Source organism: Meles meles, chromosome 6, assembly GCF_922984935.1.
Source record: "Meles meles chromosome 6, mMelMel3.1 paternal haplotype, whole genome shotgun sequence".
Taxonomy (NCBI): Eukaryota; Metazoa; Chordata; class Mammalia; order Carnivora; family Mustelidae; genus Meles; species Meles meles.
Genome location: NC_060071.1, coordinates 78103364 through 78125152, shown reverse-complemented (window position 1 = coordinate 78125152; position 21789 = coordinate 78103364). Strand labels below are relative to the sequence as shown.

The 21789-nt window shown below is 56.0% G+C and overlaps 2 protein-coding genes across 4 annotated transcripts; both read left to right on the top strand.

Moving 5' to 3' along the window:
• The first annotated feature begins 2740 nt into the window (after positions 1-2740).
• On the top strand, positions 2741-12767 carry JPH4 (junctophilin 4). Its single transcript, XM_046009009.1, has 6 exons — positions 2741-3558; positions 4112-4661; positions 5427-6198; positions 9189-9307; positions 9625-10157; positions 11069-12767. Exons 2-6 carry the CDS (start codon positions 4283-4285, stop codon positions 11150-11152), a joined length of 1887 nt encoding a protein of 628 aa, XP_045864965.1. The 5' UTR covers positions 2741-3558; positions 4112-4282; the 3' UTR covers positions 11153-12767.
• A 251-nt stretch (positions 12768-13018) lies between these two features.
• AP1G2 (adaptor related protein complex 1 subunit gamma 2) lies at positions 13019-21738 on the top strand. 3 transcript variants are annotated; one of them, XM_046009006.1, is made up of 22 exons: positions 13019-13097; positions 13550-13754; positions 14183-14307; positions 14447-14588; positions 14700-14796; positions 14967-15043; positions 15161-15256; positions 15664-15744; positions 16047-16145; positions 16320-16375; positions 16545-16658; positions 16844-16984; positions 17068-17122; positions 17209-17331; positions 18029-18115; positions 18202-18329; positions 18565-18669; positions 19012-19129; positions 19211-19346; positions 20868-21031; positions 21245-21343; positions 21438-21738. In XM_046009006.1, exons 2-22 carry the CDS (start codon positions 13551-13553, stop codon positions 21537-21539), a joined length of 2349 nt encoding a protein of 782 aa, XP_045864962.1. In that variant the 5' UTR covers positions 13019-13097; position 13550; the 3' UTR covers positions 21540-21738. The 3 variants fall into 3 exon arrangements, with proteins under 3 accessions (XP_045864962.1, XP_045864961.1, XP_045864963.1); XM_046009005.1 differs by having other exon boundaries at positions 18026-18115; XM_046009007.1 differs by lacking the exon at positions 18565-18669 and having other exon boundaries at positions 18026-18115.
• The last annotated feature ends 51 nt before the right edge of the window (positions 21739-21789 follow it).

The following is a 21789-nucleotide window of genomic DNA, read 5'->3' as shown; positions in this document are numbered from 1 at the left end:
TAGTGGAATATTATGCAGCCATTAAAAATTCCAGGCTGGGGGCGCCTGAGTGGCTCACTTGGTGAAGCAACTGCCTTCGGCTCAGGTCATGATCCTGGAGTCTGGGGATCAAGTCCCGCATTGGGCTCCCAACTCCACAGGGAGTCTGCTTCTCCTTCCCACCTTCTCCCCTCTCGTGCTCTCTCTCATTGTCTCTCTCTCAAACAAAATCTTGAAAAAAAAAAAAAAAGTCCGGGCTGTTTCAGTGTCGTGGAAAAATGCCTACAGTGTTATGCAAAGCAAGTAAGTAGGATATAAAATTGCATATGCTGTATTTAACTAATTATGTGAAATAAACAGTGCATAGAAGGAAAACTATATGAAAATACTCTAACATGTTATTGTACAATGAGACTAGGGGTGATTTCTATTCTTGATATTGTCCTTTATTTTCTTAGTTCAACAATAAGCATGTTTTATAACTAGGCCCCCAAATTGCCTTTGTTGAAGTGTACCAACTTGGGAGTCTGAGCTACATTCAACTCTAAGGACTCCCATATATTAGCTGTGCAACATTGAGCAAATTAACATCTGGGTCCCAGATTCCTCACCTATAAAACTGGCATAATGCCAGCTTATTATTCAAGCCTCCATTTACTGGGTATTTACCATGTGTTGGGTACTATGCCCAGAGGGTCTTCCCCTATATATAATCCTGAACACTATTCATACATGATTATTTCAATCCTCAGAGTAAGTTCTGGAGTCTTCCCCTCTTAGAGCTATGCATACTGCAGCTCAGGAGAGTTAGAGAATGTGCTCAGATTTACCCAGTTCAGAAGCAATATAGTCGGGATGGAGAGAGGTCTGTCAATCTGTGAAAGCCCAGATCTTGGCCTCCAGCCTTGGCTGCTAATGGTTATGGGTTTGTGGGAGGACTGAATGCAGTGATGTGGGCCACGTGCCTCACACAGTGCCTGGCTCCAAGAGCAGAGCAGCTCCACTCCTTGCCGGTTCCCTTTTCTAGGACCCCAGCATAATGACATATTGTGACAAAAACCAGTGCAGCCTCCAAAAGGAGGCTTATAATCCCTTAAAAGAAGGGATTATGGGACCTGTAGGGACAGAAACAGATTGGGGCTGGAGGGCTGCCTCACCCAGGGAGGTGGCTGGGACTGTGTGCCCGAGTTCCAGGGTACTCTTGTCAGTGACTTCTTCAGCCCTACTTTTTGGTTTGCAGCCTAGAATCCAGTACAGAGTCGCTCTACCAACAAGGTATCACTCCTTGTCTTCCCTTACGCCTCCCACCCTGTCTTCCCAAAGAACAGGGCACAGGTCTCACCAGACCTACAGGTTGCTTTTCCTTTCTTGTCCCTCTTTCTTGGAAAAAAAGGAGGCCTGAATAGCTAAGGATAAGCAATGAGATGGAGATTGGCCTGCTCCAGAATCCCTTCTGGATTCATCATAAATGCCTCTTTCCCTAGGGAGCCAGCCCAAGTTTGTTTCCATCCCTTCTCCCTACTTCTACCCCTTCTAACCGGAACTGGAACTCTGAGGGAGGTTCCTAAGTACATGGAATTCTGGGAGGAATTACAGAGCTCAGAGGTCTCAAGTCTAGTGTTCTGGGGGTGCCTGGGTGGCTCAGGTGGTTGGGCATCTGCCTTTGGCTCAGGTCATGATTCCAGGGTCCTGGGATAGAACCCCTGCTCGGTGGAGAGTCTGCTTCTCCCTCTGGCCCTGTTCTGCTCTCAAAGAAATAAAATCTTTAAAAAAAAAAAAAAAAAAAGTCTGGTGTCCTAGCATTGCCACCTCTGCTGTGTGACTCTAGTGAATGACTTTCCCTTCTGGGCCTCAGTTGTTTTTGTAAAATGGAGTGGATCAGACTGTACAAAAATGAAAGCAATTGAGTACATTTATTTACCCCATTGTACATAACTGGACAGTGTCTTCCCTCCTAAATGCTTAGGAGTGGGATAGATGCATCATCTCAGCAAGTAAGCTGAGGGCAGGGAAGACAGTATGTGCCTACTTCTGTCTGTAAACAATAAGGCCCAGGGTGTACTGCTCCTCTCAGGAGTGGTTGGAGGGTGGTAGGCTAAAGGGGGCTTTGCCACAATAAGGGTCTGCCCCAAAATGCCTATGTGTCTTAGCCTCTAGGTTTGCAAAAGGCTCCAAAGTCCCAGAGTCTTCATGGCACTACCAAGCATGACCCCCTATTCCCCATTCAGAAACAATACACCCCTCATGCCACCCCTTCCCCTTCAGAGGGACAACCCAGGGAAAAATGTTGGTGGGGGTTCTAGATAAGCACTAGCGGGGCCAGGCTTCCTGCAGGGCCCCATTTCAAGCTTCCTCAGAAAGCACAAGTAAGGGAGGCTTCTGATCTCCCTGCAGTGGTTACTTAGGGAGGACAGGGAACTTGGTGGACAGGTGCCCAAAGGCTTCCTGGCTTCAGTCCAAGCAGCTGGCAGGTTCATCCTTCTCCCTGGAGCCCCACGAACACCACTTCCGGCCGTCCTGCCTCTGCTTGGGCTCTTCCTGCCTGGATTTCTATGCCCATGCCAGCCCTTCCCTGTGCAGTGCTTTCTCTCTCCCTTACAACACTTATTCACTCCCACTCTATCTACTTCTTTCCCCTCCCCCTCCTCCCCTGCTCCTCTCCTCCTTGCCAAGCCTCAGAAGCACCAGAATGGGTCTCCCCCCTCCCTCCTTCTCCAGCGGCATCTCCCCCTCCTTAACTCTCACCCCTGCACCTCTTTCTTTGTATTCCTCTCGCCCTTTCCCGGCCTCGCCTGCATCTCTCCTCCCCCGCCTGGCTTCGGCCTCCCCCAGCCTCCCCATCTTCAGCTCAGTCTCCTCCCTCTCGCTCTGCTCCTCTCCCCTCTCTCCCCCCCCCCCCCAACCCTCGGTCTCACCCCACTCCCTGCCGGCATCCCAGGATTTCTTTCCACCCTGGGGGTCTCTGTGCTTCTCATTCTCCCCTTTACCTGCCTCCTCCCTCACCTCAGATTTAGCCGGCACCCATCTTTTCCAGCCTGGGCACCCCCCCCCCCAACTGCTAACATCGCCACTGTATCTTCTTCCTCTCCTCCTCTCCCCACCCTCTCCTCCTCTCTCTTCTCCCTGCCCCTTTAAATCTGCCTGGCCCAGCCTCCCCCGTGATGCTGGGATGGAGCAAACATTGATTTGTGCTGGGATGGAATCGGAATTTTGATTTTTTTTTTCCTCTCCCAACCATAAGAAGGAAAAAAATAATAAAAACACCCCCTTTTCATAGCCCCCTCTCCCTTCCCATCCAGTTCCCAGCTCCTCATCCCTATCTCCATCCAAGGCAGATTTTTTCCCCCTCCACTATTCTCATTTCCCCCCCACCCCTGCCACTACCTCGCCCCCCACCCCCACCGCCTGCTCCTCCAGCTGGGGAGAGAGGGGACTCGCGGCTCTCCCACCTTCGCTCCCTGGGTAGGAGCAGTCTCTCCGGAAGGGGAGGGGGCTTTGGCTTGTCGGGACGAGGTGGGAGTGGAGGTACCCGGCCATGGATGCTGTGCCTGGGAGGCAGCCTGAGCCCCAGCCCACATGGTGAGTAACCTGCCCCCTCCCTTCCGCCTGTCTGCCCATCCCCACCCTCGCCTTTTCCCTGCAGAGCCTCCTCCATCCCCATCCTTTCCCCCACCAAACCCACTGCCCACCTTGCTCCGATCCCCCCCCTTACATTTTCAACCCCCACCCCTTGCCCGGGAAGCCAAAGAACCGGGCAGACAGGTCCTGACAGCAGCCAGAGGAACGGGTGGCCTACGACTCTGCCCAGCCCCCTCTCAGGACCAACACCCCCCCCCCCCGTTCTCCCCCACCCCGCGCCAGCAACTGCCATCCACACTCGACACTTTGGGGTTCTCGGCTGGAGAAGCGGGACTACCGCTTGGGGTTGGGGACCCAAGTCCTGGGAGGGGCCCTCTACAAGGAGGGAGGGGTGGGAGAGCCCCCATGCCTCCAAAGCTTAAGAGCTGCTGGAAGACGCTGCCAAAGGGTGGGGGGTTGGGGGGCGGTGCTGATGCCCCAGAGCCACTGGGCCAGGGAGCGGCGGGCAAAGAGGAGGGGCCTCGCTCGCCACTTCCCCCCTCTTTCTCCGCAGCCACTCAGGATGAGGGTCCGGCCCTGCCAGCCCGCGCTGGGGCCCCCCCGCCCGGCCCCGGTCTAACTGCCCCCGCCCCCAGGCCTCGCCCGGCTTGCAGGCCCCCAGCCGGCTCTCCAGCCCCAGGATGCGCTGAGCCGCCGGGGGGCTGAGGCCGCGCCAACTACATGCATGTCCCCCGGGGGCAAGTTCGACTTTGACGACGGGGGCTGCTACGTGGGGGGCTGGGAGGCGGGGCGGGCACATGGCTACGGCGTGTGCACGGGGCCCGGCGCCCAGGGCGAGTACAGCGGCTGCTGGGCGCACGGCTTCGAGTCACTGGGCGTCTTCACGGGGCCCGGCGGACACAGCTACCAGGGCCACTGGCAGCAGGGCAAGCGCGAAGGGCTGGGCGTGGAGCGCAAGAGCCGCTGGACGTACCGCGGCGAGTGGCTGGGCGGGCTGAAGGGGCGCAGCGGCGTGTGGGAGAGCGTGTCGGGCCTGCGCTACGCCGGGCTCTGGAAGGACGGCTTCCAGGACGGCTACGGCACCGAGACCTACTCCGACGGAGGTGCGGGGCCCGGCCCACTACTGTCTGTTTGCCTGCTCGTCCGCGTGCGCCTCCCGGTCCGCCTTCCCCGCCGTGTGCCCCCTGCCCCCTGTCCCGCTGTTCTGTACGCCTTCCCCCACCCATATGCGCACCCTGCGCCCATCTTGCCGCCCTCTCCTCCCATCGCACACGCCTTCCTCCGCGGTCTGGCCCCTGCCTGCTTCTCCCTCTCCCCCGTCTGCAGTCGGCCTGCCCTCATCCCCTCCCTGTCTGCCTGTCCCTCACAACCCCGTCTACCTGACGCTCACCACCCCCCCCCCATCTGCTTGTCCGTTCCACCCCTCCTCTCTGTCTGTCCCACACCACCCCTCTCCCCCCACCCGCCTGTCCCTAACACCTCTGCTGTCCCCTCACGTTTCCTCAGTCAGCTTGCCCCTCATCGCCCTGATTGTCACATGACTGTCTTAAACACCCTGTCAGCCTGTCCCTCACACACTCTGGACTATCTGTCCTTTACACACCCCAGCCTGCCTGCCCCCCCCCTTTCCCTTGTCTACCTGCACGCCCCAAATCCACAGATCTCCTGCTATCTGTCGGCCTTCACTCGGCCCTTCCATACCTTCTGACCCAGCCTGGCCCGTCCCGGCTCCTAGAGCTCTTCCTCAACCTCCACGCTAACTGCCCTACCTCTCCCTCCCGATACGTAGGCCTCCAGGGGTGCTTGCGGCCAAGGGTGCAGGAAGCAGCGGGTCCTGACCCTTTCTCCCCGTTCTACCCCGCCCGCAGGCACCTACCAGGGCCAGTGGCAGGCCGGGAAGCGCCACGGCTACGGGGTGCGCCAGAGTGTGCCCTACCATCAGGCGGCGCTGCTGCGCTCTCCCCGCCGCACCTCCCTGGACTCTGGCCACAGCGACCCCCCGACACCGCCCCCGCCCCTGCCCCTGCCGGGCGACGAGGGAGGCAGCCCGGCCTCCGGCTCCCGGGGAGGCTTCGTGCTGGCCGGGCCGGGGGACGCTGACGGCGCGTCCTCGCGAAAGCGCACCCCCGCGGCCGGCGGGTTCTTCCGCCGCTCGCTGCTGCTCAGCGGGCTCCGGGCTGGCGGGCGCCGCAGCTCCTTGGGCAGCAAGCGGGGCTCCCTGCGCAGCGAGGTGAGCAGCGAGGTGGGCAGCACAGGACCCCCGGGCTCCGAGGCCAGCGGGCCCCCGGCCCCAGTCCCGCCCGCCCTCATCGAGGGCTCTGCCACCGAGGTGTATGCGGGCGAATGGCGCGCCGACCGGCGCAGCGGCTTCGGCGTGAGCCAGCGCTCCAATGGGCTGCGCTATGAGGGCGAGTGGCTGGGCAACCGGCGGCACGGCTACGGACGCACCACCCGCCCGGACGGCTCCCGTGAGGAGGGCAAGTACAAGCGCAACCGGCTGGTGCACGGGGGGCGTGTGCGCAGCCTCCTGCCTCTGGCCCTTCGCCGGGGCAAAGTCAAGGAGAAGGTGGACAGGGCTGTCGAAGGCGCCCGTCGAGCCGTGAGTGCTGCCCGCCAGCGCCAGGAGATCGCCGCTGCCAGGTGGGCATCCGCTGCAGAGGCCAAAGCTGGGCTAAGTGGATAAGGTACCCAGGGGACAGCTAGGGGGTGGGGTGCGTAGGTAGTGCCTAGAGGAGGACCACGACCAAAGGCCTGGGGCCTGGTAGGGGAGAGCAGGCCCGAGGCCCAGCAGTTGTAGCCTTGGGTATTTCGAGTGTTTATATCTGAGGCTACAGGTGGATGTGGGTGTAACTGTGGGTGGCTGGGTATTTGAGGGAAGCCGTGTTAGACTATAAGTGTGTCTTAGTGTCTTTTGTGGGGATGTGTGTCATTGTTGTGTGTGGGAGTAGCAAGGAGCGCTGGCTTCTACAGGCTCAGAAACCTGTCCCCAGTGTTCCTCTTGCAGCTGGGAGCAGCAGCCCTGGGCAGAGAGACAGGGAATGTGTGATCCTAGCCACTGTCCCTGCCTGCCCATGGACTGATGTTATCTCAGCCTCCGGCCTTGGGTAGATCTAATTTGTACAGCTGACCTATCACCTGAGAGGAGAGCCACTCAGCTTTGCCTCCTCTGCCTCCCTTTACCCAACTAACTGATAAAGGTTTGAGGGGAGGAGGCTCACCTGTAAATGAAATTTTCTCTCCATAAATCAGATTACATGTCCATGCATTATCGTATTATCTAAAGCAGCACTGTGCAGTAGGAATATAATAGAAGTCAAATATGTAATTTTTAATCTAGTAGCCATGTGAAAAATAAAAAGATAAATGATTTTAATTATTACATGTTTTTAAAAAGTAAGCTCTAGGCCCAACATGGGGCTGGAACTCAAGCGACCCTGGGATCAAGAGTCGCAGACTTCGCTGAGTGAGCCAGCCAGGTGCCCCATAAATAGTAACATCTTTATTTAAACCAAGTATATATCCAAAATTTGTATATCCAAAATTTGAGCTTTTTAACCTATAATCAACATAAAATTACTAATGAGAGACTTTACATTCCCCCCTTTTCTACTAAGTCTTTGAAATCTAGTATACTTCATATTTATAGCACATCATTTCAGATCAGACTAGCCACATTTTAAGTGCTGGGTTAGATAGCACAAATCTAAAAGCCAAAAACCCATCTGTAATGAGGTTCTCAGGCCTCTGATTTATACAACTCATACACGTGAATTTTTGTATGTTGCATTTTCTTTAAAAGGGAGGGTACAGTGGAAGCATTTTGTTTAAATTTGGAACTGTTTCACAGGATCAGAGGCCAAGATACGTCCAAATATGCTTCAGGGAATTTGTATAAGGGCTGACCAAGGTGTCCGTGTAGGACTGTGTCATACCCAAAGTAGATGCCTGAGCCAGAGGTGTCTATCTGTAGCTACATCTCGGTGTCTAGGTGGTTAGAGTCTGGGCCTTAAGCCAGGGAAGGGGGAGAGGAGGGCACCAGGGAGCACTTTCGTCCAGATAAGGAACAGGCAGGGGCAGGAAAAACTGATCTCAGTAGCTGAAAGATCAGTCAGTGGGAGGAGGCTGGTTGGTCTCCCCAGCAACAGGCCTGGCAAACCTGATTGGTTGCCAGCTGCCATGGAAACAGCAGAGCCTCAGCAGCAGGTGCCCCTTCCAGGTAGCCTGAGCCTGGCCTGATGACTGGGTCTTCTGCCTAGGACTTGCTCATCTACACCCTCCAAACCCAAAACACAGCCGCTTGTCAGTGTTGCAGTTTTTGGCTGCCAACAGAACTCCATGTAACCCAAGACTTTGATCGTCATCCTCCGCCCTAAACCCTGAGACCAGTTTAGTTTCAGGGCAAGGCTAGTCATATACAGTCTGGCAGCGCAAAGGGAGAAGAACAGGGTTATCTGAGGTCCCTGCAAACAGGCTCTAAAAGTCCTTTACCCAGCAGGTTTGAGGGGAGGCGGCTGACCATATCTCCCAAGGTACATAAAGAGGGGGTAGGCTTAAGACTACAGTGAACACCACCACCCTTCTCCCTCCTCCAGTACCCAGACTGCCTTCCTAAGCCAGATAAAACAAACCTGGGGCCAGGAGTGGGGTCTTGATCCATTTAAGCCTGAGTGTAACTGATTACCTTTACCTCTGCCCCTTTGTGCGTCACCTTCAGTCAGTATGACAGAACTCATTGAATGACAATGGGATGTTTGCGATTAACAGCAGAGGGTGAAACAGAAGGGAAACTGAGGAAGCATCTGACATTAGAGGGAGAACTGGGAAACCACTGTGGGGAAAGGACTGATAATGCTTCAAGGCTGCCTGTACCCAGGGAGCAGGGCACAATGGGAGGGACATGTGGAAGGGAAAGAAGCTAAGAGTTTCCTTGGAAGAGATAATCACAACGGTGAGAAATTCACCGTGCCTGGGATAGGGAGTAGAAAGAGCAGAAAGGAGGGACCCATGCTTACCTCAAATCCAGAGCTCAGAAAGGATGCGATGGTCCAGGGAGGCAGGGGCAGTGATCTAGGGGCGAGAACAGTGTGGCAACAGAAGAGGCTGAAGGAAAACAGCCTGTGAATCTGTCATGTCAGGTGCAGGGAAGGGGCAGGCTTACGTCAGGAGGGTTAGCAGTGGTGATGGGGAAGGAGGCAAAGGCTCCAGGCACAGGCAGCCAGTGGCCCAGAACAAGGGGGCAGGGAGGGGGAAGCTGCTGGGAAGACCCAGGCAGGTGCGACTGTAGAGAGGTGTGCTAAGAGCGTGAGGTCTCATCTGTCCCTGGGAAGGAATGGAGGGCAGCCGGTGGCTGCGGCTGGAGGAAGGGAAGTGTTACTACGGGACATGGTGGTGGCAGGTGTGAGAGGAGCAGGGGAGTGTGATGAGAGCAGGCACAGCCCAGGTCTATGGGTGGAAAGCAGAGGCCCGCTGCCCTGCCAGGCCAGGGAGGGGAGCAGCAGGCAGTGTGTGAGCAAGACTGAGTACTCCAGAAGTGAGCTCCCATCCAGAGGACATGATGTGGTGGGGACGCGGACCAGGGGGCTGGAGCATCTGAGCAGGTCTGCTAAGTTCCTGTCCCTGGACCCCGGCAGGGCGGCAGATGCCCTTCTAAAGGCAGTGGCAGCCAGCAGTGTCGCCGAGAAGGCTGTGGAGGCAGCTCGAATGGCCAAACTGATAGCCCAGGACCTGCAACCTATGTTAGAGGCCCCAGGTGAGGTGTGGGTGGCCCGGGGAGCTGGAGGGGCTCAGGGGCAGGGGAAGGGAAGGAAGTCCCTGCAGAGGACTAGGGATGGAAAAATCCAAGGTATGAGGGTCCAAGGGTATAAGGGTGGGGGACCAGACCCAGTTGTTTGGGGCAGTGGAACTGGGAATTTATAAAATAGGGTAATGAGGACTCAGGGTCTGGGGCCTGGGGTCTGGCTATGAGAGGCCGTAAGCCTGGGAGATGCCCAGGCAGTGGACTAAAGCTCTAGCTTTTGCTGCCCAAGGCCATTAGGCCCCTCTGATTCTTAGCTATCCCTGCCGCAGGCCGCAGACCCAGGCAGGACTCAGAAGGCTCCGACACAGAACCCTTGGATGAGGACAGCCCTGGGGTATACGAGAATGGACTGACCCCCTCAGAGGGTTCCCCTGAACTGCCCAGCAGTCCTGCCTCCTCCCGCCAACCCTGGCGACCCCCTGCCCACCGGAGCCCACTGCCTCCTGGAGGGGACCGGGGTCACTTCTCCAGCCCCAAAGCTTGGCCTGAGGAGTGGGGGGGCCCCGGTGAACAGTCAGAGGAACTAGCTGGCTATGAGGCCGAGGACGAGGCTGGGATGCAGGGGCCCGGGCCCAGAGACGGTTCCCCACTCCTTGGAGGCTGCAGCGACAGCTCCGGAAGTCTTCGAGAGGAGGAAGGGGAAGACGAAGAGCCCTTGCCCCAGATGAGAACCCCAGGGAGCTCGGAGCCTGAGCCCATGGCCATGCCGGTCCTGAGGGACCCAGCCTCGAGGGGTCCCGAGGCCGGGTGCCTAACGGAAGAGCTTGAGGAGCCTGCTGCAACCGAGAGGCCCGCCCAGCCGGTGAGCTGCCCTCCGTTCCCGCTTTGTGGCCCCTTTTCTCCTCAAAGCCTTGCCTCTCATCATTTCCAGACCTCTCTGATCCCTTCAGGGGCTCTGATTTGGACTCATCTTCCTTTCTTCCTGCACACACTTGGAACATATTCCACCAAAAAAAAATAGGGAACTTGTGAGCTGCAAGCAACCTTGGAGACCTTCATCTCCAGCTCCCTCATTTGACAGATGGGGAAACTGAGGCCCAGAGCACTTAAAGTAATTTGCCCAAGGTTACCAATAAGGAACGGGAGAGCCAAAACGTCTTTCACTGTTCTCCTTCCATATAATTTCCAGCTCTTGGTTTCCTACTCCACCCCCACCCCCACCTCCACACTTTGTCTCTTTGGTGCCCAGAAATAAAAAAGGAAAAGCTTGTTCCCTCCCTACCCTGACTCTCCCTCCCTCTCCTGGGAAGAAGGGAAATGGGAAAGGAGGCAGAAAACTGGGAGGGGTGGAGTTTTCCCAGAACCCTGTACTCTGATTGGACTCCAGGCCTTCTCCTGTTTCCTAGCAACCACATCCTCACCCCTTCCTCCCTCTGCTTTACTGCAGTACCTACTGCTGCTGCCAACGTCTGCTACTAAGGCCAGGCACCTTCTGCCTGGGCCACGTGACATGCTAGTGGGAGGGGAGTGGAGGGAGGGGGAGGAAGGGCTGTTCCTGACTTGAGGGAGCCAGAGGGAAGGAGGGGCCCTGCCTGGGAGAAGAGAGGTGTTTTTGCAATCCAAAAAAGGGTTGGAGATGCCCCTGCTCTGACCTTTGAGGAGAGGTACCTGGGACCCTTCAGCTTTGCCTCCTCTGCCAGGGCAGGAAGGTGGGACCTGTCGCTGGATATGGTCCTCAGGGACTGAGACTGCCTTTCCCCCCTGTCTCTCTAGGGAGCTGCCAACCCCCTGGTGGTGGGAGCCGTGGCCCTCCTGGACCTCAGCCTGGCGTTCCTGTTCTCCCAGCTCCTCACCTGAGGCTCCTGCCCAGCCTAGTTCTGGCTTCGGTTGCTGCCTCTTCACTTCTTTGACCTGCCTTTTTTTCTTTTCCTCCTCCTGGTTGTTTTTATCTCCTATCTTTCTTTCTCTTCTTCCTTCCCTTTTTTTTCTGTCCCCCTTTGGTTTTGTCTTTGGCTTTTTCTTTCCAGCTTTCCTTTCCGATTCTCTAATTTATTCTGAATCTGTCTCAGTGTTCCTCACTCCCTCCTCCACCCCACCCCACCTCTCTCTCTAGATTGTTTACATATGAAGGGCTTTTCTTGCTCAGAGTCGCTCTCTTCTCTGAGACACACAAATCTAAGTCAGACCATTGCCCCGTGTCTTCCCCGCCTTTTCTTTAGACCTGAACTTCAATGAGCGTGGGGGTTTGGTGTCCCGAGGGGTCTCCTGGAAGCTGAATGGAAAGGAAGAAGAAAATGGAGAAGGGATGACTGTATACTGGGCAAGGCACTGGCTGAGCTGCTATGGCTCCCTGACCCAAGGGGCCTGGTGTCCCTGCAAGGCCTAGTGAAGGAGCTGGAGAAGGTATAGCCTCCATCTCTGACCTTAGAGGAGCCTATCTCACCTCCAAGCGCTGAGCTAGGTTCTTGCCTAATTTTATCCTTCCCTGAAGGAGATAAGGGAGACAAAAAGTAGAATGACTCCCTAAGATCTCCCTCTTCCTTTCCTCAACATCCAGCACCTTGTCCAACCCCCACCCTCACCCCCCACCCCAGGTGGCATGCCTTGTCAAGAGCAATGTGTAAAGGAAAGAAACCGTCCAATGCAATCACGTCTACCCACTGACCTCTCCCACCCCCTTTTCTCCCCCTAAAAGTTTATTTGGTTGGTCTGGACTCACTTGTGGCCTTTGATTAGATTTCTAAGGGGCCTGAAGAAGATATTTCTGCCGCAGAGGGTTAGAGGCACTTGAGCTAGGACCCCACTCCCCAACTCGGGCAGTTGTGGAGCAAGGGTGGGAGGGGCATTTTGAGGGAACACAACCAGCCTAGATAACAAGAACTCACAGAGCGGCAGAAGCTGTAACAAGTTTAATAGTCTCTAAGTGGGTTATATCCCTTCCCCCCTCACATCCGAATCTTGTGAAATGGGAGAACAACAGAAAGAGGGATCAAAGGAAGCCAATCTCTCACACACTTTCCAGGCAGGGCAGAGGTGGGAGTCAAAGCAGGGTGAGAGGTGGGTGGAGAGCCCTGTTTGAGGTTGTGGCTGATCCCTGTTAATAGCTTTCCCCTGGGGGCAGGAAGCCCTAGGAAGAGGGGGACCCCTCTGTAGGGTCCCCAGGGGATCTTTCCTCCCTCCCCTGCATGAGGCAGACGAGAGCTGCCTGCCAATCCCCTCCCTCAAGGAATGGCCTTGCCTGGGAATGCCCATCACACATACCCTCTTCTTTTTTTCTAGTCAAACTCTGTTTATTCCTTGGCCTGCCTCCCTCCCTCCCCTCTAAACCTTTACTTCTGATTTCTATTTCATGGAATTTGGGATTGAAGTTAAACTACAACAGTGCCGCCAACACCAAGTCTTGCAGGAAAAAAAAATACAAAGAAATTTAACAACAAAAAAAAATATATTAATAAAAAAGTTCAAAAAAGGGGGGGGATTGTCATCTCCTTTGGGGTGCGATGGCTTCAAACCCAAGGTCTCCTGAGGCTCTTCGGGTGGTGAGAATGTACAAAGAGGCCTCTGGGAGAATCCCAAGTCTGCTATGCAGTCTTGCCGCCCGAAGAGCTCCTTGCCCTCAACTCCAAAGCCTGAGTGAGGCCTGAGGTCAGAGGATTCTAGACAACTCAGCCGGGCGGCCCGGGAGGGGGCGGGGCCCCGTGATGGGGGCGGGAAGAGGGAAGGACCAGGCGAAGGACCAACCCCCGTCGGGCCCGGTACCAGGAAGCGTTGGGGGGAGAGGAGCTGAGTAGAGACCAGTCAGGTGAGGCTGTGGGTGAGGCTGGCGTCCTGGTGTGAAGCTGAGGCTGCCTGAGGTGTGACCTTGGGGGGAATCCCGCGGAAGAGGTAGCGCAGGGCCCCGGAAGGAAAGCAATGGACGAGCTAGGGATGGGAAACCAGGTGGGGCCGGAGGACGGGCCGGGGCGGGGGGGGGGGGGTGTGGGTTGGGGAATAGGCGGGGTTCTGGCGCATGCTCAGTCTGAACAGGCGCTAGGTGGGGCGGGGACGCATGCGTAGTGGGGCTCTCCCGCGGTGAGGAGGGGGTGGAATTTGGTAAACCCACGTGGGGAAAGGTAAATGTGGGCCCGGTTTTAGGGTAGCTGCGGGTCCCGGTCCTTCAGGATCTTGGTACAGGGCGAGTCTGGGCTGGAAGGCCAGGCACTCCCAGCCCGAGAGGTTCAAAACCCTCTCCATTAACGGGCTCTGCCCCTTCAGGATGGTGATGCCTTCGTTGAAGCTTCAAGATCTAATCGAGGAAATTCGTGGGGCCAAGACCCAGGCCCAGGAGCGGGAGGTGATCCAGAAGGAGTGCGCCCACATCCGCGCCTCCTTCCGCGATGGGGACCCTCTGCACAGGCACCGCCAGCTGGCCAAACTGCTCTACGTCCACATGTTGGGCTACCCCGCCCACTTTGGACAGGTACCGGGCCGGGACGCCTCGCTTCTGAGTTTGATGAGGAAGGCTGAGGGGTTAGGGTCTTGGACACCCTCACCTACCTGTGCCCTGATTTTTTTATTCTACAAGGTTTCTGAGCCCTTCCTACTCAGAGCATGCACCGCTAAACTCCTTCCCCATTACAACCCCTGTAGGTCATAAGCTGGACTGAACCGTTCATTCTCTGGTCAGCCCCATTCAAGCCACCTCCTTTTCTCTCCCATCCTCCTCGACTCCTGGTTCCTTGAAACTACCCACCAACTTTGAATTTCCTAAGCTTTTTCCTTGGTTGAAGGAGGATGATGGGAAATGGTGCTACCATAAATTAATCTGGGGATAAAGAAGATAGAAAGGGGATGTTAGTGCCTCGAATTTCACCCCTGCCCCTTCCTGGTCTGCCCCCTTCCCTGTAGATGGAGTGCCTGAAACTGATCGCCTCCCCCAGATTCACAGACAAGAGGGTGGGCTACCTGGGGGCCATGCTTCTGCTGGATGAGAGGCAGGATGCCCACCTGCTCATTACCAACAGCATCAAGAAGTGAGAGGGTTCTGGGAAGCACTTGGAATCAGGGAGCTGGGAGAGTGGGGAACTGGGAAATCCCAGGGGGCTGCCTGATGCAGGTACTGGGAAGGATGGATTTCTCTGACCTTGACTGACCACCCTCCCGACTCTGCAGTGACCTGAGCCAGGGGATTCAGGCAGTACAAGGCCTGGCCCTGTGCACTCTGAGCACTGTGGGCTCTGCTGAGATGTGCCGGGACCTGGCCACTGAGGTGGAGAAACTGCTCCTGCAGCCAGGCCCCTATGTGCGCAAGAAGGTGAGATGGCAGCACTCTAGGCACAGGAAACTGTTCTTTTTGCCACATTTTAAAGGTGGGAGGTCCATCCTGGCAGACCCTGCCCACTTCTGAGCCCCTTGATCTCTTCAGGCTGTTCTGACTGCCGTGCACATGATCCGGAAGGTCCCCGAGCTCTCCAACATCTTCCTCCCACCCTGTGCCCAACTGCTTCATGAACGCCACCACGGTAAGGCCATGGGGTTCCCCATCCCCTGCCTTACTTCTGGGTGTGGACAGAAGTGAAAAAATGGGACGGGAACACCAGCCCCTAGGAGCAGGGTAGCATGTGCACATGAACACACGCGGTAGACTCTCCTGTGCCCCTGTCCCACCATTCACTAACCCCCTCAACACCAGGCGTCCTGCTGGGCACCATCACGCTGATCACGGAGCTCTGTGAACGAAGCCCTGCAGCCCTCAAGCACTTTCGAAAGGTGGGCTGGTGGAAGGGGCACCCCTGGGCCAGGAAAAGAGGGGCCATGGGGTTGGAATGGGGCTGAAGGTTGAGAGGATTAGGCAGAATGCCCAGTAAGCCTGTGCCCTCCCTCCAGGTGGTGCCCCAGCTGGTGCAGATCCTCTGGACTCTGGTGACGACGGGATACTCCGCAGAGCACAGTATATCTGGAGTCAGCGACCCCTTCCTGCAGGTGGGCTGACCCTGTCCTGCTGTGTCCCTGGAGCAAAGGGCTTAGCAGTAAGCCCTTGGCTAGCAGCCACCTCCCAGAGAACACTCTGTGTCAATGAGTGTCTCAGGAGGGTGGCAAGCACAGGATTGCACAGATCATCCCAAGACCAGTGTGGGAAGTGGGGGATGCCTAAAGATCAGAAATCCAGTTTGATAACAACAACAACAAAATGCCCATCTCCAAATCCCCTGGCCTCATGTGCCTCTGATCTCCCAGGACCCAAGGGACCTGGGCAGGGGAAGGGCCAGGGAAGATCTAGGAAACCAGCCAGGCCCCTCACAATACTTTCTTCAGTGCTGGATTCTTCTCTTCAGCCCGACTCTTTACCCTTTGAACCCCTCTACCTTTCGATCTTTAACCCATCCCAGGTCCAGATACTTCGTCTGCTTCGGATCCTGGGCCGGAATCACGAAGAAAGCAGTGAGACCATGAATGATTTGCTGGCCCAGGTGGGGGTCTGGAGAGTGAGCATTGCTTAGGGGTGTGGCTCTGAGATCCTACTGGCCCCGGGCATCCCTCATGTGATCATCCACCCCCATGGTGGCCATATAATCATGTTGCCATTTCCCTGCAGACTATGATCTCTGTGAGGATGGGGACATAGTCTGTCTCAGAGTGGTAACCCCCAGCACATCATGGGGGTTTGGGGAACTTTGTTAGATGATGAAGGGGTGACATGGTGGGTACCTTCCAGAGACCTGAGGAGAGGACAGAGCCCCTTCTAGTCGCATTTTCTCTCTCATCTACTCAGGTGGCCACTAACACAGACACCAGCCGAAATGCAGGCAATGCAGTCCTATTTGAGACAGTGCTGACCATCATGGACATCCGCTCTGTAGCCGGCCTCCGGGTATCACCCCATATGCCTCTCCCACTGCGGCCCCACCCACCAACCCCAGCCAGGCAGACAGGTCCTAGTCACTGGTTTCTCCACCCCACCCACCATCCTGTGCCTCTATTGCCCGCGCTCCTTCATGAGCACGTTGTTCCTTCCCTGACTGTCCTCAACCTTTGCTTCCCATAGGTCCTGGCTGTCAACATTCTTGGCCGCTTTCTGCTCAACAGTGATAAGAACATTAGGTAATCGTCCTGGGTGTCTGGCCGGCCTGTGCCACTGAGCCCCTGGCCCTTGGCCCTCCTCCTTCCAGTGCCTCCTGATTTATGTGCCTCCTATTCCAGGACTTGGGGCAGGGTGGGGCAGGGAGGGAGCTGAGGAGCATGGTGTGATGGGTCCTCTCCACTCTGGCAGGTATGTGGCACTGACGTCATTGCTGCGTGTGGTGCAGTCTGACCACAGTGCTGTGCAGCGGCACCGGCCCACTGTGGTGGAGTGTCTGCGGGAGCCCGATGCCTCCCTTAGCCGGTGAGTAGGACAAAGCAACAAGAGGGCAGGGCAGAAGGCCCAGCCCCTGGTAGCCAAGACCTCGACCAGGTCAGAGCCACTGAAGTAGAGGGATTAAGGAGACAGGTGCCTGGGGAAGGGAGGGCCTGAGGCATAGCTCAGGGTGACCTGGCTATCCTGTATCAACAACCTCTTTCTCCTGCCAGGCGGGCCCTGGAACTGAGTTTGGCTCTGGTGAATAGCTCCAATGTGCGAGCCATGACGCAAGAGCTGCAGAGCTTTCTGGAATCCTGCCCCCCTGATTTGCGGGCCGACTGTGCCTCAGGCATCCTGCTGGCAGCAGAGAGGTGAGGTGAAGGTGCCCAGGAGGCAGAGATGGTAGAATCTGGGGAGGGTCAATATGAGGGCTGAAGAGGCCTATGTCCCCTAGGTTTGCCCCAACCAAGCGGTGGCATATAGATACCATCCTGCGTGTGCTGACAACGGTGAGGCAGGGACTGATCTAAGAGAGCTGGGAGGGAGCGGGCAGGGTTCACTGCCCTGAACCCTGGGCCCCATTCACCCCCTCCAGGCAGGCAACCATGTACGGGATGATGCAGTGGCCAACCTGACCCAGCTGATTGGGGGTGCCCAGGAGCTACACGCCTACTCCGTGCGCCGCCTCTACAGTGCCCTGGCAGAGGACATATCCCAAGTACTGTTCCCACCGCCAGACCCAGGGCTGCCCGAGCTTCCCGGTCCTTCCTGAGCCACCAACTCCCTATAGCTGATGCCCAGCTGCTTTTCCCTGGAGGTCACAGCCACCTACTCAGTGGAGACACCCAAGGACAGAGCCCTGTTTTTAGTTAGAACACCTGAACTTCTGTCCTGGCTCTGCAGCCACAGATGACTGATTTAAGTCTCCTTAACACTCTGTGTACTCAACTCTCTACCCTGCCTACCTTTCAGAGCTGTGTTAAGAATCAAATGAGATCGAGCTCATTCCATGTGTATCAGGTTTCCACCGCCTTGAATGCTGAGTGGATTAACAGAAGCCAGCCACTATCTATCTCCCATGTTTTTTCCATATTACTTAAGTAGTGTGGGCAGAAACCACGTATCCCTTCCTCAGAGCAGGGACCCTTGCTTGGCTCTTGCTGAGCTCCTTTTGGTGAGGCCATGTAGTTCTGATGCTTGGCCACCAGAGGGCAGAAAACCTCCAAGAGCCGGATAGAGCTGGGTTGCTCTGGAGAGTGGACAAACTCTTATGTAACTGTTTCGATGCTAGACACTTCCCTTCCCCACTTCTCCAAACCTCACAATCTCTGCACTGCATAAGGGCATGTCACCGTGGTGGGAGTGGGGAGGGGACCCAGAACCTGGCTTAGCATCATTCTTCTCCCACGCAGCAGCCACTGGTGCAAGTGGCAGCCTGGTGCATTGGAGAATATGGGGACCTCCTGCTGGAGGGGAGCTGTGAGGAAATGGAGCCCCTTCAGGTGAGGCCAACATCGGGGGTACACTGAAGAGGGCCTCAGCAGGAGAGACAAGGTGCCCCACGGTTACGGCCTGTGTCCCTGCGAAGGTGGAGGAAGAGGAGGTGTTGGCATTGCTGGAGAAGGTGCTGCAGTCCCATATGTCCCTGCCAGCCACCAGAGGCTATGCGCTGACAGCCCTCATGAAGCTCAGCACCCGGCTCCGTGGGGACAACAAGTAAGAAAGGGTCCTGGCCCCTCTTCTTGGTGCCTCCAGTAATAGATGTCCCTTCACCATGCCCAGCAGTTTCAGAGTTTCTCTCCAGGCACACACCCCAGGTCCCCCAGTCCATAGGTTCTTCCTTGTGAGCCAGGTATTGCGGGGGTCCCCCTGCTCTTTGGGGCCTTTCCCTTCCATGTCACATCCTGGAGTTGGGGGGCAGGGCCGCCCACCCACACACCCTGTGGCCCAGCCGCATCCGCCAGGTGGTGTCTATCTACGGGAGCTGCCTGGATGTGGAGCTGCAGCAGCGGGCTGTCGAGTACAACGCACTCTTCCAGAAGTACGACTACATGAGGTGCGACTGTCACTGTGCCGCAGCGTAGGACCCAACCCCTGCCCTCTGCCCGCACCACTTCTCCCAGAACCCTTTTCTGGGTACGAGGGTTTTGTCGTCCCCTGTGGTCTTCCTCCTCCATAGTCAGAGCCTCCCACCCATAGTTCCTTGAAGCCAGGGTGGCTCCCAGCCCTCCGTGCTCATCCGGAAACCTGCGGCAGTGTGCCAGCTTAGGACATCAGAGAGGCACTCTGACCCACCACGCGCCCGGGGCTCTGTACGGTCTTACCCGTCCTCCCACATGCTGCTTATGAAAAGCCCAGGGTCCAGCCAGAGGGACACACCTGTATTCCATCCTCTCAGGGCTGCCATCCTGGAAAAGATGCCTCTTGTGGAGCGAGGTGGTACCCAAGATGAGGAAGCAAAGGAAAGCAAAGAAGCCCAGCATTCGGAAGCAGCCCTTGTCCCCACAGAGCCGCAGGTGGAGGCCGGAAGCCCCTGGGGGAAGAGGACTTAGTCAGGCTTCCACACCTAGCCCTGCTCCTTCTGCCCTTTCCCCCAGGCTTCCAAGCTCTTGGATTTGTTAGATCTCCTGGATGGCACTTCTGGGGCTGCCCAGCCCCCACCTCCTCTGGAACCCTCCTCAGAAGGCACTTTAGTACACCTCCTTGACCTGCCCTGTGTGTCTCCAGCCCCGGGTAAGCCTCAGTAAAGGGGAGACAGGAGACGTCTTAAGAAAAGTAGGGGTATGGGGCTCCTGGGTGGCTCAGTGGGTTAAGCCTCTGCCCTTGGCTCAGGTCGTGATCCCAGGGTCCAGGGTCCTGGGATCGAGCCCCGCATTGGGCTCTCTGCTCAGTGGGGAGCCTGCTTCCTCCTCTCTCTCTGCCTGACTCTCTGCCTACTTGTGATCTCTGTCAAATAAATAAGTAAAATCTTAAAAAAAAGCAGAAAAGAAAAGGAGGGGTGGAAATGGGCTGCTTCTCCTTCTTTGCCAAGGACTGAAGTCCACATGCCCTCCTCTGTGCTGTGAACTTCTCATCCCTTCCCCATCTTGATAGTTAAAGGCTTCATTAGCTCATGCGAGTTCCCTCCTGGATAGCCCTCAATGACTTCTCTTTGTTTGATACTTTATACCCTAGCCTGTGAGGCCCAGCTGCCTCCCGTTCTGTCTCCTATACTTCCACTCCCAGCTCCACTGGCCCTCTCAGCTCCTCAGACCCTCTTACCTGAAGCCCTTGGTAAACTTGTGCTCCTTTCACATGGAATGTTCTTTTTTTTTTTTTTTTAATTTTATTTGAGAGAGAGACCTAGGGAGCACGAGTGGGCTGAGGGGCAGAGGGAGAAGCAGACTCCCTGCGAGCTCAATGCAGAGCTCGATCCCAGGACCCTGGGATCATGACCTGAGCCAAAGGCAGATGCTTAACCAACTGAGCCATCCAGGTGCCCCTCCATGGAATGTTCTTGCCCAGCACATCAGATGACTGGCTCATTCTCATTCTTCAGGCCTCAGCTAAAATGTCAGATTCCTTCCCCTGCCACTCTTTTTTTTTTTATTATTTTTAATTTATTTATTTGTTTGAGATGGAGAGAGCATGAATAGAAGGGACAGAGGGAGAGGGAGAAGCAGACTCCCTGCTGAGTAGGGAGCCCAATATGGGGCTTGATCCCAGGACCCTGAGATCACAACCCGAGCTGTAGGCAGATGCTTAACTGACTGAGGCACCCAGGCACCCTTATTTAAGTTATTTCTTCCAGTTACTCTGACGTCGTTTATTTTCTTCATAGCACCAAGTAGTCTGTGATTATCTTGGTTGTTTTCTTTTTTTTTTTAATTTTATTATTTATTTGACAGACAGAGATCACAAGTAGGCAGAGAGGCAGGCAGAGAGAGAGGGGAAGCAGGCTCCCTGCTGAGCAGAGAGCCCGACGTGGGGCTCGATCCCAGGACCCTGAGACCATGACCCAAGCCAAAGGCAGAGGCCCAACCCACTGAGCCACCCAGTCGCCCCTATCTTGGTTGTTTTCTTATTTATTGTTCTTCCCTGCCCACTAGACTATAAGCTCAGAATAGGGAATTCATCTTCTTGTCCACTTTGTACCTGGCTTCTCTAGCACTGCCCTGCACCCAGTGGGCACTCACTTAATTTCTATTGAATGAATGAATGAATGAGCTTGTTATCTTCCCCATACACTGAGCTGCTGCTTTTTCCACCCTCTAGCTTCCATCCCAAATCTCAAAGTGTTCGAGCGTGAAGGACTGCAGCTGAATCTGTCTTTTGATCGACCCCCTGGAACCCCTGCTTTGCTCTTAATCACGGTCACTGCCATCAACACCTCAGGGGCTGATGTCACCCACTTCATCTGCCAGGCTGCTGTGCCCAAGGTTTGTAGAAGACCAGGATTTGAGGTGGCCTGGCACTCCAGGAAAAAAGGCTAAGTAGGGGAGGTGGGTGGGAGGAAGAATGAGACAGGAAGGGAATGCAGAGTCAAGCACTTGGGGAGTTATGGGAAGAGGGTTTGAAACTGTTGGGTGTGGAGGGGTTGCCTGAGTCCAGCTAGCTACCTTACTGTGCTCTGCCCAACCTCCTTTGTTCAGAGTTTCCAGCTGCAGCTACAGGCCCCCAGTGGGGACACAGTTCCAGCTCAGGGTGGCCTTCCCGTGACCCAGCTCCTCAGAATCCTCAATCCTAACAAGGTGAGCTCAGGAGCACCCACCCCACTTCCTGTTGATAAGGCCCTGTGACTGAAATCACAGATGCTAACCCTGGTCTCCACTCTCATATTCCTAGGCCCCCTTGAGGCTGAAGCTGCGCCTTACCTACAACCACTTTGGCCAGTCGGTGCAGGAGATCTTTGAGGTGAACAACTTGCCCGTGGAGACATGGCAGTAACACCCTCCATGCAGTCTGAAATCCTCCTGTGTCCCAACACCCCAGGGTCTCAGCCACTTGGAGCCTGTACCTGACAGCGACCAGCAGGTGGCGCTCTGGTCCTGCATTTGCCTCTGCAAAAACGGGGCGGGGTGGGGGGTGCTGTCCCCCCACCTCCCACAAATAATGAAAGTCCAATAAAGCCTGAGGGGGAAAGCCATATTTGGGTACAGTTGAGATAGAACACATTTACAAATCGTAGTAAGGGAAG